Source organism: Falco biarmicus, chromosome 4 (assembly GCF_023638135.1).
Source record: "Falco biarmicus isolate bFalBia1 chromosome 4, bFalBia1.pri, whole genome shotgun sequence".
Lineage (NCBI taxonomy): Eukaryota > Metazoa > Chordata > Aves > Falconiformes > Falconidae > Falco > Falco biarmicus.
Window position 1 is genome coordinate 69607847 of NC_079291.1, and position 18721 is coordinate 69626567.

General features: G+C 42.5%; 2 protein-coding genes across 8 annotated transcripts in view; one reads left to right on the top strand and one right to left on the bottom strand.

Annotated features, from left to right (window-relative positions):
- TXNDC11 (thioredoxin domain containing 11) overlaps positions 1-15547 on the top strand; it is a 42245-nt gene extending 26698 nt beyond the window's left edge. For 3 of the 4 annotated variants that reach the window (XM_056337741.1, XM_056337744.1, XM_056337745.1), the window contains 2 exons: positions 1119-1199; positions 7137-8354. In XM_056337741.1, coding sequence (XP_056193716.1) covers positions 1119-1199; positions 7137-7764 — 709 coding nt within the window. In that variant the 3' untranslated portion in view covers positions 7765-8354. Of the gene's footprint in view, positions 1-1118; positions 1200-7136; positions 8355-14594 lie in introns of those variants that run through there. The other variant, XM_056337742.1, reaches the window with a different exon arrangement.
- Positions 8925-17605, bottom strand: SNN (stannin). 4 transcript variants are annotated; one of them, XM_056337749.1, is made up of 4 exons: positions 17452-17488; positions 16668-16924; positions 15559-15603; positions 8925-10457 (listed from the first exon to the last, which is right to left on the bottom strand). In XM_056337749.1, exon 4 carries the CDS (start codon positions 10379-10381, stop codon positions 10121-10123), a length of 261 nt encoding a protein of 86 aa, XP_056193724.1. In that variant the 5' UTR covers positions 10382-10457; positions 15559-15603; positions 16668-16924; positions 17452-17488; the 3' UTR covers positions 8925-10120. The 4 variants fall into 4 exon arrangements, with proteins under 4 accessions (XP_056193724.1, XP_056193722.1, XP_056193723.1 ...); XM_056337747.1 differs by lacking the exon at positions 15559-15603 and having other exon boundaries at positions 16668-16921; positions 17480-17605; XM_056337748.1 differs by lacking the exon at positions 15559-15603 and having other exon boundaries at positions 16668-16921; positions 17452-17476.
- Between the last annotated feature and the right edge of the window lie 1116 nt (positions 17606-18721).

Below are 18721 nucleotides of genomic sequence, written 5' to 3' on the forward strand. Positions count from 1 at the left end.
TGCAACAATATGTATGTTGGCTGACTGATGGGCAGCAAAGCACCACACAGCTGCTCGCTCACTTCCCCCCCCCTCCCGTCCCCTGTAGGATGGGGGAAGAGGAAAGGATGAATGAGAGCAAGAAAAATTGGAGATCAAGGTAAAACAAAACCAAAATTGTCATTTCCAGCGTTTTTAGTGTTTTAGTGCAACCCAAACATTCTTGTTCATGTATTTAATAATACATCAGTACTTAAAACATCTGTTCTGACTGTGTCCTTGTTTCATTCTGACTGAACTTGCTCCAGGAGGCAGCATGAGATGTATAGGAAAAAAACCTGAAGTAAAAATTTGAAGTTACCACCTGCTTGTAGTTGGTGCTTTATTCCCACAGATGCAATGCTACTCTCAAATCTACATCCATTCTGTTTCCAGACTTTGAAGTTTTCTCATTTGTTGCATTATTTTTATTGCATTATTACTGATGTGATGATCTGCGTTTTTTTTCTATAATGAAATTATATTTGTAATCAAAGAAAACCTAAAAATGCAGCAAAAAGCATAACAAGCAAATGAACAAGTATTTCATTTACAAAATCTTGTGTTCTTTTCTATGTAGAGTTTTAGAAAAAATTGTGCCTTTAAGAATGTTCTTGTCCTTGGAAGAAGCAAAGTAACTTACTCCCAAAACTATGTGATGGGAAAATACTCAGAGTTGTGCTTTGAGGGACAAATTAATGAATAGAAAAATCTTCAGTCTTGTGTTGAAACTGTTAGGCAGATCTGTTTGTTTCAGAGAAGGGAGGTGTGTACATAATGAAGATGTGTGTGTAATGAGTGACTGTGCAATTTAATTGCTGAGTTAGAGCAGTTGTAATACTGTACATACTTTTCTAGAATACACCCCCCCCCCCCCCAGATACTTGTTAAACAGAGATTCATCATCTTCAATATTGATAATTAATTCTGCTGACTCATATGGGCAACATATTTTTGGCATAACACATTTAAACTTACTTTCACAGACACTTGCATTTCCTTCTTCCCAGTCACTAGTTTTACATGAAAATGGCGTTTTACAAGAAAATACAGATTGTTCATCTGCCTGTTCTCTTCATCAGTTTGTCTTTTCTTAACAGAATTGATATCACTCGGAATGACCTTCCATGGGAATTTATGACAGACCGTCTCCCAACCATTTTATTTTTTCCTCAGCAGAGGTAATGTAATTATTTTCCCTGTGGGGATTTAGTTTTCATTTTACTAAGTTACAGTAATTATCTTGTTACATGTCTTAGTAGAGGAAAAAAACAAACAGTAATTAATTTCCATACATGCATTTGTGCTTTATGCATATTCTAATTTTAGAAAAACAACAACAACAACAAAAAAACACACCCAGCAGACATGGATAGCTGACAGTATGCAGATAGTGGATGTTCTCTCCAAAGGTCATTATTTAATTGTTTGTAATTCTCTCTTTATGAACAACAGTATTACTAACCTTATTCTTCAGTTAATTTTATTATTTGGTTGTATTTAAAATTATTATTTTGGCATGGTCCAAATAAATTAATGAGTGACTGCAGGAGGGGGAAAAGGGGGACAAATGATGTAGGTGGTGGTGCAATGTAGATCTAGTGCAACTTGTACCTAATCGCTTCTAACTGGATAATCTAAGAGGCATCTCAAAGAATATTATAATGGATTCTTGCAGTAAAATGCAAGGATTTGCTTGTTATGCAAATGCTTTCTAAATGAGGGCTTATGGATCCTTTGGAAATACTACAGGGGTCCTAATCTGTGAATTTTTATTTCTCCATCATTCCTCTGCAGTAGAATGAATGTAACAATCAGAGGGACTTCAGAGTGTTCATCACTCAAACTGAAGTTCTTTCAGGTTGCGTTTTTTTCATTGTTCTTATGTTTGGCTTTTGGGGGAATATATGTGTGTCTAGTTGTACCTGTATTTTGGAGATCAGATTCTTTGACAATCTGTATAAATCATGGAAGTGTTCTATCAGTGAAGAACTAGTCTAACAGCAGCAGAGAGGATGACTTGAAGTACTTCTGGCCTCTAAAGGAGAAGCAAAATCCTTAATTTTTACATAGTGTAGAAATGGTATTTTATATATATAGATAGTTCATATCTTGTCTGGATTTAACAAAAATAAGGGTTAAATTTTCCTGTTTTATATTTGTCAGCTAAGTTCCCTTTTGTATTGAAAGAAGTTTCATAATTTACATTAAATAAGAGATGTTTTCATTCCTGATAAAATCAGAATATAGTTTTCTTTTTGCTGCTTTTGTGATATCATTAGTCTTGTTTGGTGACATGATTGTGTTGCTGTAAGAGAATATGAAGCAAAAAAAACCAACAACCATTATGAATGTTATGATCAAGTAGAAAGAGAATACGGGATGGAGTGAAAAAAGGTAGTTGAAGAAGCAGAAGTATGACACAGTAAGAAAATATGCTAAAAATGAAAATGTTCTCAAAATTGTTTGGAAATTCCATAAAAGTTATTGGAAGATTGTCATGTTATATGGCTAGAAAAACTACTGCAAGTACTTCAGGGCTTTTATTGAGCTGTCCTTCTGCAGTGTTTGTTAAGCATAAGATTTTTCTTTAAATTCTTTTTTCTAAACTATGCATATTTCAAATAGTGTGATACAGTCTTGAGGTGAAAGCTATGCCTGAAAGTAATTCTCCGTAAGAACTTCCTGTGTAAACTAAAACTGTGGGTTTTGAAATATCTCTTTCTTTCTTAAAACAACACTTATTACTTCACTATTTCATTTGGGCATAAATATATTATTTTTTCTATTTTTTTTAGCAATTATTTAAAAAAAATAGAATAACACAGCATTACTTTTACATACTGTAGAATTACATCATGGGAATTTGTGTGTATTGCCAAAATATTTTGAGTTTCATTCTGACTCAGTAACAAGTGCTGGACTTTTCACAGGAGAAAAGTAGCAGCAGATTTGTTGGCATTCTAGAAGCCTTGTGTTGCTTTTTTAAAACAGAAAACAAATGAAGCTCCAATAGCAGTTTAACACCTGCAGAGGGAAATATCCAAAGGCGATCAGCAGTAAAACAAGGTGTAAATGCTGATGAAGTGAAACTATATATAGCAATTAAGACCTCAAAGAAAGAGCCAAGAAATAAAGACTGTAGGACAGGGAAGTGTAGTGTCAAGGAGACAACTAGAATTGAGAATAATTTCTAGGCTGATGTGGAGGAAGGGAATTGATTCATGAACGGGTTAAAAAAAAAGGCAAGACAAAAGGGGTGGTGTAGAGAAAGGCACAAAGGGGTGGGTCAGGAAAAAAAGAGCCCTAAAGTTAGGGATGTAAAAGGGCAGGAGAATACATCTAGGACTGGGATGGGACCTGATATGGCATACAAGGGTCCTGAATCCTACTCTTCCTATTCTTCCTTTGCAGCAGGGAGAAATTCTGAAATCCGGTGTCAAACTCATGTGTCATTTCTGCTTTGTGCTACTACACACAGTGAAAGTGCATCCAGCCTCTCACAGGCTGAGGAACAAGAAAGAAAGAAATACTAGGTGCAATAGAGCCACAAGCTTTCAAAAGTGCTCCATTTATTGTTTCAGCTATGTTTTTGGCATTTACACGTATGCTGTGTGCATTAGACCTTGGGTTTTGTTTTCCTTTTTTTAGAAGATCAATACTCAGCCTTACACAATTGCAGTTTTTATAGAAAGGAAATGAAAACAAGCACTATAATAAATACCTGCAATGTAAAATAAAAATGTTGATTTCTTTCTCCCTCAAGACCTCTATCATCAGCAAATGGTAACTTGCACTATTAGTGCTGTGCAGTGTTACTACCAAAAAAATCTTTAAACCTGTGTCTTAAGTTTTGCAACTCCAAATTGATGTTTTATTTCAGTACAGAAATAGTTTCATCTATATCAGTTCTGAGTCACCCCAACTTCCAACTCATCATCTCCCCCACATTGTACAGTAAGCCTTGCTAATCAGCCTCAGCTCAGGCTCCCTCTGCCACATTCCTCCAGCTCGCTTCCAGTCCTTCACTGTTCCTTAGGTTAATTGAGCAGGAACTCAGCTAGAGGCGTTCCAAGGTGTGTACCTGTCTACGTAATGGCAATGTTACCTGCATATGCTGCTTAGCAAAATCTGCAGTCTTCAGTGCCAATACCCTGTCAAGTTCAGCAGTTCTCACTGGGTCTCGGTTTTGCACATTTTCCAGTGTTCAGTCTTTCTCATTTGCACAGTCCATTAGTTCTGGCTGGCTGGAGTGGCAGACTGCTGGTTTAAAGATGAGTAGTCTTGATTTTGAGATGAGCCACGTGTGTTTCATGAGGTGCTGTTGACAGTTGAGACAAGTAGTTGTAGTATTCTGTTGTCTTCTACTCCATTAGGTTAAGTGGCATAAGCTGAAGATCGAATAGATCTAACCACGTTAACAACCATTCAAATTCTAACGTGATTAATTTTAGGGCTGGAAGAAGTTAGAAACTGATTTCCAGATATTGTTGCAGCTACAGTTCTAAGACTACTGTTAGAGTCAATGAGCCTTAACATGCTCTTTGGAAACTTAAGGTACTTCCTCTCCCCCTTTTGAAGAAGGATCTAGTTTGCAGAACCAGACAGAGTGAGTGTCATAGAGAACTTAAGGAAACTTTTTATTTATTTTATTTTAAAGCATAGCTCAAGCAGGTTTTAGAGCAGTGAAACAATTTACTATCTTCCCTCTGTTACTACAAAGTCTGGTGTACCCTATTTCTCTTCATAGGTACTTATCCTGCCTTATTCTGTTTTATAAAGCAGCTCTAGACAGACTGTCTCTGGAGTGACAGACTTTATAGTTTTATTAAGATTGGTTTTGTAATGTTCTAACTGGTTTCATAAAGGTACCTTACCTTTAGGCATTGTTTTGTCTCCTGCTTTTTCTTTCCAGTCTGTTTTATATTTTGCTGCATCTAGGTAATGAAGAAAATTAGGGTTTGATAGTATTTGTAGTATCAGTAGCACTACTAGAGTAGTCCTGTATTAATTTTGGATATAAAGGTGCCGCATATTAAGGCTTTCTGTGCAGCTCCTTATCATTTGCCGTATAGGACAGTTTTTGCAGATTAACTCTGTTCTCAGATTCTTTTCACTACATGCTGTTAATACTTCCTGATTTTTGTTTTAAATAGCCTTTTAGCTTTTCTGATACATACTGTGTTTTCGATCAATAAGAATGTATGATGATGTAGTAAGATATTGCCAATGTATAATGAGTCAGTTTTGGCTTAGTGTAGACTTTTTTTTTTTTTTTTTTTCCTAAATGATGTAATGATTCATTAAAATTGTATGTGAGCTGATTGTCAGCTGAGAAAGTGCTGATGGTAATTACAAAAGTAACTTGATAGATCACCAGAAGTCTGCAGGGGAGGAAAAACTGTGTTGCTTATGCTTCCAGAAATAGCTTAATTTTGATGAACAGGAGTCTCATCTGGCTGGAGTTCTTAAATTATTCATAAAATATGGCATCTGTCTTCTACCTGAAATACAGTAAGTAGTTCTCAGTAAATGAAATTAGCACAGGTTTATATCTCTCATGCTAATGAGTTAATTTCACAGAAAGCATTTTTTGAGGCAGCTGTAATTGGTCACTGAATAACTCCTCTGTTCCAGATGCACAGTATAAGCAATTTAGAAACATAGTCACGTATTGAGGGGACATAGGAGTTGCCCATAGTATGTGTTGGTACAGGAGCAGCAGTAGTCAACTAAGGCATTAAACTTGAATCTGGCTTTCTTTGGAATAACTTTTGTTTGGATTTGTCCTGTGTCCTTTTCCTGACTTGCGTAATTAACCAATGGCTGAATGCATGCTACATACCTGCATATAAACCTGGTTATGAATTTGGCAGCCAAGGGGAAATAAACTAAGCTTTTCTTATCAGTTTTGATAGCTCCTTAATGAAAGTGAGAATATGCTTCTGACTGGCAAAGGCTGAAGATGATACAGTGACAAACTATTAGCAAGCTTCCCAGTTAAACATACTGGAGTAAGTGGCTCTACTGCAGTAGGCAGCAAACTCATATTTTACTGAAACACGCTGAGTGAGAAGTCAAAGATGGTACTGGTTCAGAAAGAGAAGGTTAAGCGTTAGTTCCTGTCTGATCCTCAGAGGACAGTTTAGCCTCCTGGGTTTTGTGATAGAAGTATGCACATGGTCAAAAAGGGGCAATAATTTTAACATGTGACACAGCTGGAGGTTGCAGGTGTCTTTTGGTGGTTAGTAGTCTTGAGGAAGAAATTCCATTCTTGAGGCAGCTTGGCCTCTTGTCAGGTTAAGAGTAACAGTTTATGGTGCTGGAGAAAGCAGTGGGCCTACCTTTTCATATGCTGCGTTTAGCATTCACACCTGTATAATGAGCTTCAGAATTAAAAACACTTAACTTGTTTGATTTGCTTCCTTGATCACTTTGGCATAAGGACAAAGCAGAGGAACAAGTAAAAACATTTGGAGGTTTTGACAGCAAAAAGGGCCTTGCATCTGACTAAAGCGACTGCTTAGCCGTTTAAAAGCAAACTCTCCTCTGTTCCTTACAATACCCTTCTGATGTTGGAACACATTAAGCTACTTATTCCAGGATAACATACAGGCTCAAAATAGTAAATTCCTACCTGATAGCTCTATGCATCTGGATTTAACATCTAACAATGTATGTAGAATTAGCAACACAACATTAGTTAATAAGCTGAAGGAGAATATTTAATATCAGTATGCTCTGATCACACCTGCCTGCCCAACAATGATGCTATGTGTACTTCAAGCTCATAACCCATAATAGGGATGGAGTAAAACTTGTTTCCTGGAATTTGATGGAAAACTTTGGTCTCAGACAAATACCAATCCAGTGCAGAGTTTCTTACAGCACCCAGACTGGAATACAGGTAAAATAGTTCTTCAAAAGAAAATATTTTGTGTTCCACCTTTATTATAGGTTTCCCTTAACTTCTATGTTAACCATTCTTGATTAAAAAAAAACCACAAAAGTAAAAAACAAAAAAAGCAAGGATACCAAGTTAGAGTTGAACAGCAGATGCTTAAATAAGATTATCATTGCTTACTTATCTGTTTTAATATGAACTTATGTCTTTCTAGGAAGGAACAAAGTGTGAAGTTCCCTGAAGACTTTTCAGTTAACCTTCCCAATCTCCTTAAATTTATTTTACATCACTCAAGTTTTTCTTTATCAGAGCCCTGTACCAAAGAATGCCTACATAAGGAGACAGTTCTACAGCAAGGACACATCTCCCACTTAGAGAGAGAAATTCAGAAGTTAAGATCAGAAATTAGTGCCCTTCATCAGGCCCATGAGCAGCTTGAAGCACAGCTTTCTGAAGCTAGGAGAGAGGAACACAGACTACAGCAGCAAAAACACACACTGGAAAAGCAGCACAAGACTCTGCAGCTCCACAGTAAGCAGTTACAGGCCACATACAACCAGAAGAATCAAGAGTTATTAGAAATGGCTGAAAAGCTTCAAGAATTGGCTGATGCATCAGAAAATCTCCTTAAAGAAAACACTTTACTGAGAATCCTGGTGGCAGCAAGGGAAGGAAAGCTACAAAACAAAGATGAAATTAAAGAACCACTTCAGACAGAGCAAACGCTTTCTGAAGCTAATGATATATCAATTTCAACAGCTACTGCCACATTAGAGGAAAAAAGGACTGACAATATTGATATCATAGAGACACAGCACAGTAATGGAAACAGGACAGAATGATTGCTTACACAAAGTCAAATGATGCAGTATTGGGTAGGTATTTATGCAAATTTTATTGAAATTCATTGTAAATAAAGACTTCTTCCCCCATGTGATCTAGAAAAACAAAAATCAAATGGAATATTTTTGTATACTTGAACTTACCCACATCTAAAGAGAAGAGGATAATGGAAAACACTTTCTGCACTTTACTATTGCACTAACTTGCAAACACCTATCCATTTAAATTAAAGATGCTGATTTTTAGGGGCAGCAGTGTGATGCAAGCATCTCTAAGGACCAGTTTATTTTTCACTGGCTTTCTCTTACAGCTACTAGGAGAGAAGTTAAGACCTTTGACTTGTACTTTTCCGTAGTTTCTGAAGTTTGCCCTTTACACTGCATTCTCTTTGCTGAATTCAAATAGACATACTTCATCTGTGTAATCAGTGAACTTGAATGGACAAAGTCATCTTGCTACAACTATTCTGTTCTAGAACTTCAGCACATCATATCACTTTGTATACAAGGTATCTGACTGTCTTGAAACCTGCAAGAGCCATGTGTGAACTGTTCTCTACTGAAAACTAAAGAAAGTCTTACTATATTAATCCTTTTCTCCTTGATTTGTAAGAAGTCTGAATATAGCAGTTGAAGTGTGTGGATCTGGCTATCCATGCAAGTCTCATGAGACTAGTATCTTAAAGTCATGTGCCAGGCTAAGGACAGCCCTCTATCAGCTGTACCCCATGTTGTACTCAATAGGCAGGAGCTTTTTGCTACTAACAGCATTAGTTTTGCTTCTGATTATAGCCTTCAATTAAAGAAAAAGCATAGCACTAAAAATGCAAGTCAACATCTTACTGTAGAAGAAGGGGACAGGACTTTTTGTCTAGGCCATTACTGTCTTGCATATAGGTATGAATTCTCAAGCAAGCTTACTAGGCCTATGTTACTTAGTTAATCCATATATACAGGGACAAGAAGCAAGTCTAATGCTTCCTATAGAGCTGAAGAACTTGGACTTCATTATTTGTAGCTTAACTCAGGAAACAGATTTACAGTAAGCTGCCACTGGTGGCTCAGTGTTGTTCCTGCTCTCCCCAAACCTTGTGAGGTACGGGACTCCCCATTTAACACATCTTTTTACAGTGCCTATAGCTAAACTATAACATAGATCAGGAAATGGAAGGTATGTCCTCATTTGGAAGGCTTTCACCATTGCTAGCCAAGAACTACAAACTGACCAGCAATCTCCCTTGCCCCTATCAACATGTGTTTTTGTAGGAAAGACTGAAACTTATCTTGTAGTAGTAACAGTTAAATCAAGAGCATTATCTATAAGATACATTAACTGAATTCTATAGTTTACGGTTTGTCTGTAGACTAAAATGCCTTTTTACAACAGGCTGTTAACATATACCCTAACTCTTAAATACCCAAACAGGGGGTTCTAGGAAAAAAAATAATCATACTAGTTGCACTTAATCAGTTTTAATAAGTAACCACTTCTGCAGTTTCAGCATGCAGACCTACAGAAGAGAACAGCCTGCTCTACTGCCACTTCAAAGTCCTGGAAACCTTCTGGACCATCCTTGAGGGTTCAGTATCCATCATTAGTTCCCAGGTTGGAATCCATCAAAACGGCAGTTTCCTTGCAGTAGCTACATAGAGAACCGTTTTAGCAGCCAAAAGCTTAATCCACATAGCTGCAACTAAAGGAAATCACTTCCTTTCTTGTAGCTCCTTTGTTTCCTCCCTCAGCAATACTGAAGGCTTATACCTTCTTTTCAGAAGTATTCTGCATCAGTCCAATAAACTGTTAAGAGTAGGAGGTCTGACTTGATGGCTGTACACTCAAGTTAGTAGCCAAAGCAAGCTTTAACTGCAGATTTGGTTTTGAAGGTCTGGAACCTCATCTACAGTTGCGATTCAGAAGTCCTCTTATGGGTTATACACAGTTGCATCATATTATTCCCATATGCTGTGGAACACAACGCAAAAAGCTTCTGGCAGCCTATTTACAGTTCACAGTTGTAAAGTAGTTCACATTACAGTAGTAGCTCCATCAAAATAGGCTCAGCTAAACATTCAAGTAACAAAAAATGTTAGTAGTCTCTTCACACCAGTATATCCCTGTGTCCACTGCCAGCAATGGACATTATGCCAGGTGAGTCAGCTCCTGTCATAGAGGAATTAGGATACACAGTTGATCCAAAGTGCAACTTCTCAGTGCATGCAGTTGCAGCTTATTTAATCCTCATCAAGGTGTTTTCTGATGAGTAGCATGCCTGTGACCAGGTTCTTCACAGTATAGAGATTCTTCTGTTGGTTACACATATCATAAGCATAGTCCATATACATCTGTTGCTCCAGGTTAGCTATGTACTTCTGTGCCATTTGGAGTTAGCTTAGCTTTCCTCTCTACACAAGGTCCTTTAGCAGAGTACTGCACTAGAAGAAAGGGCTCTTTGGTTTCTCCTTCACCCACAATGCTTTCCTCATCTTCAGACTGGCTGATCCTCTGCAGACGCAGGTAACACCAGCAGCCCAGTATCAAGGCACCAAGAGCCGCTATAGCAATCAAAATAACAATAACAGTCACCACTCCAGTGGTGGGGCTATGATCCATAGACATGGTCAGTATTTCAGGTTGTCTGACTTCTTTAAGGAAATTCTGTCCTCACTACAAGGCTTGCTGCATCTTCAAACTCCTGCAGTGGAAAAACCAGACACTTAATGAAGTGGTGCAGTTTCACCATATTCAGCATCATTACATTCATCGTTGGTATCCTTCACCACAGCACATGACCCTCTTGCATTGTGCTTTGAGCTTCTCACACTCATACCATTTTTACACATTTTAAGCTATTTCTTCAAACTGCTTTCAAAGATGCAGGTTTCTAGATCAAATTAACACAAATGAAAGCTAAACTTATTTCAGCTCTTGACATGCTTGTCAAAATAGCTCATGGTCAGCCTGCTAAGAGGTAACAATTTTTACTAGGAGACAGGAGGTGAGACAAGATACATACACACTGTATGGAAGTTACAGTTTAGTGCAGATATTTAAGACTATTTAATAGAAATGCTAAATCATGAATGAACTCTCACATCCACAAGAAGGTAGCAGTTCAGCTACCTTTAGTTTTCCTAAAGGAATCCTACAGAAACAGTATATCTGGGGTTTAGAAGTCTGGCCCTTTTTAAAGTTTAATTTACAAACATCCTTCTTACATACTCATAGTTCTAGGATTGGTAAGCTAACTGCAGAGGTAATTGCAATGCTAATGCATTCCTATAAGCCTGTCCATAACACCACTCTGTTTAGAAGGGGTGACTACTATGTAATTAATGGGTTGTTCATTGAGCTGGTAAAAACAACAGATGTTGCTTTATATGGATTTTTCATAAGAAGCAGGTAGAGCTAGATTTATTGAAGAGTTAACAAAACACAAGGAGAAAATTGCTATTTTACACTTCTGCTCCTCTTGGCTTTCAAACCACAAAGGAAAGGTAGTGCATTACGACTGCAGCTGAAATTGGAACAGAGGCAGCAGGCAAGAAACTAGGAGACAAGAAGAGCTTCAAGACTTCCTTGGTCTGCTGCAGTTTTGGCAGGACAAAAAAGTAGAGGGAATGTCCTTTGCTACTGCCACTTCCAAATTCACAGCACTATTTAAAGGGGTCATGTCAGCCTTACCTTAAATTTCAAAGTTACTGTTTACAACTTTGTTAGTTTTACCTTCCTCCACTTCAGCTGGGACATAAGACACAGCAAGTCATTCATTACCCTTTCTTTCCAACTTACCCTTACTCTTCAACAAGTCAAACTCACTGAAGTCTTGACCAGAGCCAGCCCTACCCAGGAACTAATTCTGTACTGCTGTAGGGATCAGGTTAGCGCTCAGTGCTACGATTTCAGGTATAACAGATACAGTCCCTAGTGGTTTGAAGGTCAGCTGCATGTGCTGCAACATCTGCATTTCACCTGACACGTAGCCACTGACCAGCAACAGAATAACAGGAGTATCTTCTGGCTGCTGCAAGCACCCGTCTATGGAGGGCCACACACATTTCCAGGAAAGGCTCTTCCTCACCATCCTTGTTGCAGTCTCAGCTGCAATAGCAGCATCAGACAAACCCCTCAGAAGTCAGTCTGAGTCAGAACTGTTATGTTATTGTGAGTGTTCTCTACTGTACTTTCAAGTCTCACCAGCATTTCAACATGAAAGAGTCAAGGCAATTACAGTGTGGTACCTCTGCCTGACAGAACTCAAGCTGGAGACCCAAGTTTATTTCCTGACATCTCATGAAATGGCAGACCCCCACACACTGTCGCATAGCCATTTCAGCAAGGACACATCCACTAGAGAGAAGGTCAGCACAGGTGTCATTCAGGTCCAGTGTCACAGAGCTAACTTGCACGCACTTCTGGCTACATTTCCAGCCCTGTAAGCTACAGCCAACAGCTTATAGCATACCCAACACAACCAAGTCCTGCAGACCCAATTTTGCCCAAGTAAGAAAAACAAAACTAATCACACCCTCAGCACAGCTATGTTCCCACTGCAGCCAGAGAGGCATATGATGTTTGTCATTACCATCTTGGTTCTGCAATGCTTATTCAACACAGGGCAATCAGCTGAGGGTGATTAAGAGTGACTTTCATGTAGTTCATTTTCCTCAGGGCATGTCTGAACTGCAGCACTCTTTGATCAAGCCACAACAGTACAGCATCAGCATAAAAGATGGTTTACCTTGCTTCTCAGGCAGGCACTGCATGTTCACATTAAGCCCTGTTCTGCAGCTTGCACAACTGCTAGCAGCAATGACAACCTACTAGCACTGTTTCTCTACAGCAGTGTAGCACATAACCTTACATTAGAACTAAACAGTTACCATCGCCTAGAAAATGGCTTTTAAAACTGGAAATTAGTATTGCAAATGCTGCCCCTCTGCCAGACTTCAAGTGAGCAGACTGCATCAGCTGTTCAAGGTATGAAACTGCATGTCACAGTCCTCTTATCACCAGGATCTTTACGCAAAAGGGCCTCAGCATAAGAGCTAGCAAGGCACCAACCTTCACCAGCAGTCTTGAGAAACAAGTTTGAAAGCAAGAGCTAGATGTTAGGTTCAGGTAACAAAGGAGCTACATGTCCTTGTATGAAGGCCTCCATAGTACTTCCTTAATTCTTGTCTGCTGTTCTTGGACACTTCTGTTTAACACTACCTTTACTGCTTAATAACACTGCTACTGCTTGCTTGAAGCTGTGAGGCAATTCAACCCGAACTGCCACTTTTTGGAAAAATCCTGACATTAAACTACACAAAGGCCAGGCCCATGAATCCATTAGCCTTGTTTCTCGGCAGGCACTGGGAAGAACCTTGCAGGCCCCATATGCACTCCGTGAGTGGGTGACCAGTCACTGGCAGCTCCCACACAGCTGATGCTTCTAGAATATATGAAGTTCTACAACAGATGCCAGTCAGGAGCATAAGTAGAGACTTTCAAGGTGCAGAGCTGGCCAGGAAGAACATGCTGATTACTTTGGGTATGACAGCTTTGCTTTTTTATCCTCTGCTCTAGCAAGTCAACTCAGCTTAGTCATGACAGCTCCTTCTAGAATAAATGCATATGAATCCTTTACAAGAGGACAGACTTACCTGGGAGATCATCTACTCTTGCAGAGGTATTCTCCTAACCTTACACACAATTAAGAACATTATCAGACTCATCCTTCCAGTCTAAGGTTTCATTTGTATTCATTATCACCAACTAACTGAACAGCTCTTTAAGACAACGGAGATGTTAACAGTAGTAGATATACACAGAACAGAAAGTTGCAGGACCTGTCCTTGAGGCAGGGTATTATACATGCATGCTCACTCTGTTTACACTAGAAAGTTACTTCTAGCTGGGTTAGTCTCTCTTGTGTCTCAAGTGATTTTGCTTTGATATGGCAAAGTAGAAAGTGTTAGAGACTGACAACTAGGACCTCCAGGATGCATGAGACCAATTTACCCTTATTAAACAATTTCCAGTCCAAATCTGAGTGCAAGACAGAAGCTTACAGATTCCTCTTAAAGATCATTCTTGGCCAAAGCTATAGGTTTTCACCTTTACAATTCTGAACACTTTTTTGATTCAATTAAAAATTCAAGGGATCTGCATCAGTTTCATCTCTGGGACAAAAAAAAGAGCACAGTAATCTGTGTGTACTGCCCTGTAAATTCCCTTTCTCTAAGCACAGAAAGGGATTGAAGTTGCATCAAGAAGCACTTTCCGGCTTCTATTTTGAAAGCTCCTCACATCTTTGCACCACACCATACTTAATGCTAAGAACTGTAGGAGAAAACAAGCCTACATATCTTTGGAAGGATTATTCCATGGACATTCACCTTATAGGAAAAGGACAAGTAGATAAAAATTCAAGGTCACTTTCTCAAAGCACTTCAACTCTACTTCTCAACGAGATAAAGCTAGATGTAGAAATAATTTCTCCTGCAGACACATATCCTCTTCTTCCCTCTCAAGGAGTCTGGAGCCAGCACCCTATATAAAGTCAGGTATTTGGCATCTGTATGTATTTAAAGTGGCACGAGCAACTAGCTATCAGTGCATGATAGTAACCAGGACAACAGCACTATTATTTTATTAGCTTTGGATAGTTCCAGTGCTCTGCTACTGAAGGCTACAGTGTTGCTAGTTCATGCTGTTCTGGCTTCAGGTCACTGTACACCTAGAGCTAAAGCTCTCCTGCAGTCTTAATTCTATCCTTAGCACAGTACATTTACATGTTTTAACTATACTAGTAAGAACTACCTTTAGTTTCTGTGTTGTTTTCTAGATGCAGAACTCCAACCTCACTGCTCTTCCCACCAGCAACCAATTGAAATAAAGATTAAGCTGTCTTCAGAATCCGTTTCTCGATGGGAGAAATACAGCATTCTGTAGATCCTCTTTAAATTGATCTAATGGAAATTACAAGTAGTTTTCAGACTTTTTTTTCCTGTTAAAGCATACCTGAGCTAAAAAAGCCCACGAGCGTACCAGGAACAGCACCAACTTCATGTCTTGTACTGTAGAATATTAAAAGCTGCAAATTCCTGATCTTCAAAAAGATTGCTGACACCATCCCACCATCCATGTATACTTGGTGGCGCTTCTAGTGCTATACCCCTTCCCATCACACTTGCTATCGAAGCGTCTAAGGATATTTACTCATTAGAAAGATTAGTCAGATTCACTGGTGGGAACTGCAAATAGCCTCTCTCAGTTCTTAGAGCAATCAAACAGTGAAAACATCAGCTATAAAACATTTTTCCATAAATAACTCCTCTTCTTTTTTGCCTAATACCAACTTCTACTCAGAACATAATTTCATGACATTTTATTATCCAATTCAGAAGCTCTAAGTAAAGGACAAACAGAAAAGACAGTTTAAATTGCAGAAGCCTGCAAGGGGATAAATTCTATGCGAGGCTGGTGTTAGTTTCTAAACTGAGTTTTTCATGATGACAGGCATTCTGCTGCTAAGTTTGCTATCATTAACGACTGCATGCTGTTTCTGAAAAGAAATACTGCTACCACAGAAGCCAAAGCTATAGGAACATGCTTCAAAAAACATGTAGTTACCCAAACACACCCAAGTCCTTGAGCAGTTACATTTAAGGTGCAAGTATTAAGCTTCCATGTTAAAACCTTTAAGAAACAAAGTAACAGCACTTTGCACGACATGCTACTAATTGTAAGAAATGCTTTTCCCCTCTATGTGCCAGTAAGGTCACTTTTAAGGATTGCTGCATACTCACCACACGAGCATCCTTATTGCCAAGGAAAGATGAGGGGAAAAATCTCTGCAAAAAACACAGCTGTAATTCTGCCATTGGCACACAAGCATGTACAGCACCCAGGCTACCCAGCCATCGGGAGTTAGGCCTTTATAATACAGGAGTGCTCAGGCTTCACCATTTCCAAAAAAAGTGGGGTCACTGTTACTCTTAATTAAACTCCAGTTAATGCCACCTCTTTCTGATAAAGCCAAGTCACTTTGCACAAACTGGGGCTTAGCCAGAGGCTATTTTAGAAGCAGGGAGCTGTTTAGTAGAAGCCTCCAATGCAAGTCATCTTCTCCTCCCAACCCTTATTGTACTTGTAATGAGGAATAAAAGAGCAGGGAAGGCAGCTAAAAAAAAAAAAGGCTTTTCTGTGGCTAATTAGTTATAGACAGCTTAGCATTCAAATAACTTAGAAACACTAGAATGAAAACTGATACCTGACAGCATTGACTGGAACAGCAGTTCGTTTCCACGAGGTGTAGCAGCACCTTACACTTAATCAAGAATCACTTTTAAAGCTTCACACCAAGCTAAAACCACACAGCAGTTAATGTTTCACAGAAAAGAGGGGAGAGCAGCAGTCCGGGAAGTTTCCCAGACACAGCAACACAATTTCAAGAGCAGGCAGACCTCTTCAGCAGCACAGCAAATGGAAGAGGTTTACGTTGTCACTGGCCATCAGGCATGTCAGCCACTTTATGCAGAACTAGAAACTAGTGTTAAGACCCTGTTCAGAGGCAACTGCATAGCTGGCAAAGCATATGTCATACTCTAGATGTGTACCTGTCAGTATTTCATCTACATGGAGCCGCCAGAGATCTGCCCTGGTAAGATAACATGGTCACGTCTGACATTCAGTTGCCAGAAGGAACATGCTGCATATATCCTGTGGCAAAGCTTAATTCTTGACATAGTAAAAAAATTGCTGAGCTAGCAACATCAATTCGCCAATAAAAAAGTTTTTTTCTATTTATACATTCAAGGTAGAGCTTTGTCGAACAGCAGCTCGATAGCAGCCGCACATTTCTGGTATTCAAGCTGCTGTTCCGCCCGGCTGCAGCCCTCAGACGCCTGGCACGTACCTGGGGCAGTGGGTCAGAGGCCCGGCCAGGGGTCCACACTCGACTTCACGATCACCTTACTAGAAAAGCGAAGGTCACACTGCTTTTGGATTTCATCTGGCAGGCCTCCCCTGTGGCGACGGATCACATCAGTCCCCCGACGCTCCGCATCCCGAGCGAGTCCCTCTTGCTCCTGGCTTCCCGGAGTTACACGAGGACGGGACCACCAGCTCCTGGCAGGGGCGGCCTGGGGCGATCCGCTGCCCCTCACCCACCTGCTAACCAAGGCAAGAAGCTCAAGTTGTGCCGAGCTCCTCAGGTCCGTTCAAAGGCAGCGCCCGCGGCCAGACGCCCGCAGCGGCGCCCAGCCCGGGCGCAGGAGGGGCGGAGCCGCCCCTCGCCCCAGGCTCGGCCCCAGCTAAGGGCAGCGCGGCGGGCCCGGCCCACGCCCGCTCCGATGCCGCTGACAAGCCGTGAGGCATCGCCTTATGACTGCAGCGCGGCAGCCGCGCCGGGCGAGCGGGCCGAGTCCCAGGCCGGGCCCGCCGCCGGAGCCCCAGCGCCGCCCGGCAGCGAGGCGGGGCCGGAGCGCAGCCGCCGCCGCAGACACAAAGAGCGGCTCGGCCGCGGCGGCGCCGGCGAAGGGGCGGGGCGGGCCCGGGGTGGCACAGGCGGCCCCACCGCCGCTCCAGCGCGACCCACCCCAGCACGGCCCTCCGCGCCCGCTCGCAGCCCCCCTCCCCCCAGCTCTCAGGCTCCGCACGGCGCCCGCCCGCCCACCCACCCACCCACCATTCGTCCTTACACCGAAACGCCCGCCGCCGCAGCACCACCGACACCACCGCAGGCGCGACAGCTCTTTCCCCGCCCGCGCCGCCTTATATCGGGGCCGGGCGGTGCCGCGCGGCGGCCAATCGGCGCCCGGCGCGCAGGGCCCGGCCAGCAACAGCTGACGGCCGGGGCGGCGGCGCGGCCCTCCTGCCCCCCCTCCTCCCTCCTCCCTCCGTCCTTGCCTCCCGCCTCCCTCCCTCGCTCCCGCCTCCCGCGCTCCCGCCCCCCCCCCCGCGCTTCCCGCCCTCCCGCTTGTCGCCCTCCCTTCCCATGACAGCGGCGGTGGGCGGCCCCCCCGGCGGGGAGCGAGGCCGGGGGGGCCGAGGAAGGCGACGCTGAGGTAAAGGATTCCCCCAAGGGGGCGCGCCACCTTCCCGCCGCCGCCTCGGCGCTGCCCGGCGGTGAGGCGAGGGCGCGGGGGAGCCGCGGGCGGGCGGGAAGGCGCCGCGCCGGGCAGCCCCGCAGCCACCCCCGCGCCGGGCAGCCCCGCAGCCACCCCCGCGCCGGGCTGAGGGCGCCGCACATCTCTGCCGCGGCCCCAGCGCCCCCTCTGCCAGCCCCCGCGGGGGAAAACCCCGCAGCCACCGCTGCGGCCCGCAGGAGGTCCTTTCGCCGCCCTCCGTGCGGAGTGTGGCGGGGCTGCCGAGCCGCCCCGGAGCCCCCGTGGTGCCGGGTGAGGCGAGCGGGCGGCCGGCCCGGGCCATCCCCCCGCCGGGGGTCGGTGCAGGCGGCGTGACGGGTCTCCCTGGCCCTCAGTGATGTCTGCTTGAACTTTCCCGCGTGATCCCGCCCCAGCGTGTCCGTTACATTTAGTCATTCACCCGGTGGCGGTCAGTAACTGTAAATGCGTGAGGGAATTGCCTCTTCCCGCCGAAGCCGGTCCTGAGTGGGAAGGTGACGCAGTACTGCAACTCCTCGCACCTGCTTCAGTTGCTAGTAACACAGATCCCAGCTTGTCTGAGGTTCATCTAAAGTCTTAAGAGGTTTCTGGCAAAAGGTGCTGTAAGAGGATAGACTGTGACAAAAGATCAAGTTCCGAAGTCACCATGACTTTATCTAAACACCTGGTTTATGATACAGATGCTGGTTTATATCATCGCAGTGGTTTCACTCCGGCCAGCAATGCAGCCCCACACAGCCACTTCTTCACTCCCCCTACAGTGGGAAGGGGGAGAGAATTGGAAGAGTAAAGTGAGAAAACTCACAGGTTGAGGTAAGGGCAGTTTAATAGGCAAAGCAAAAGC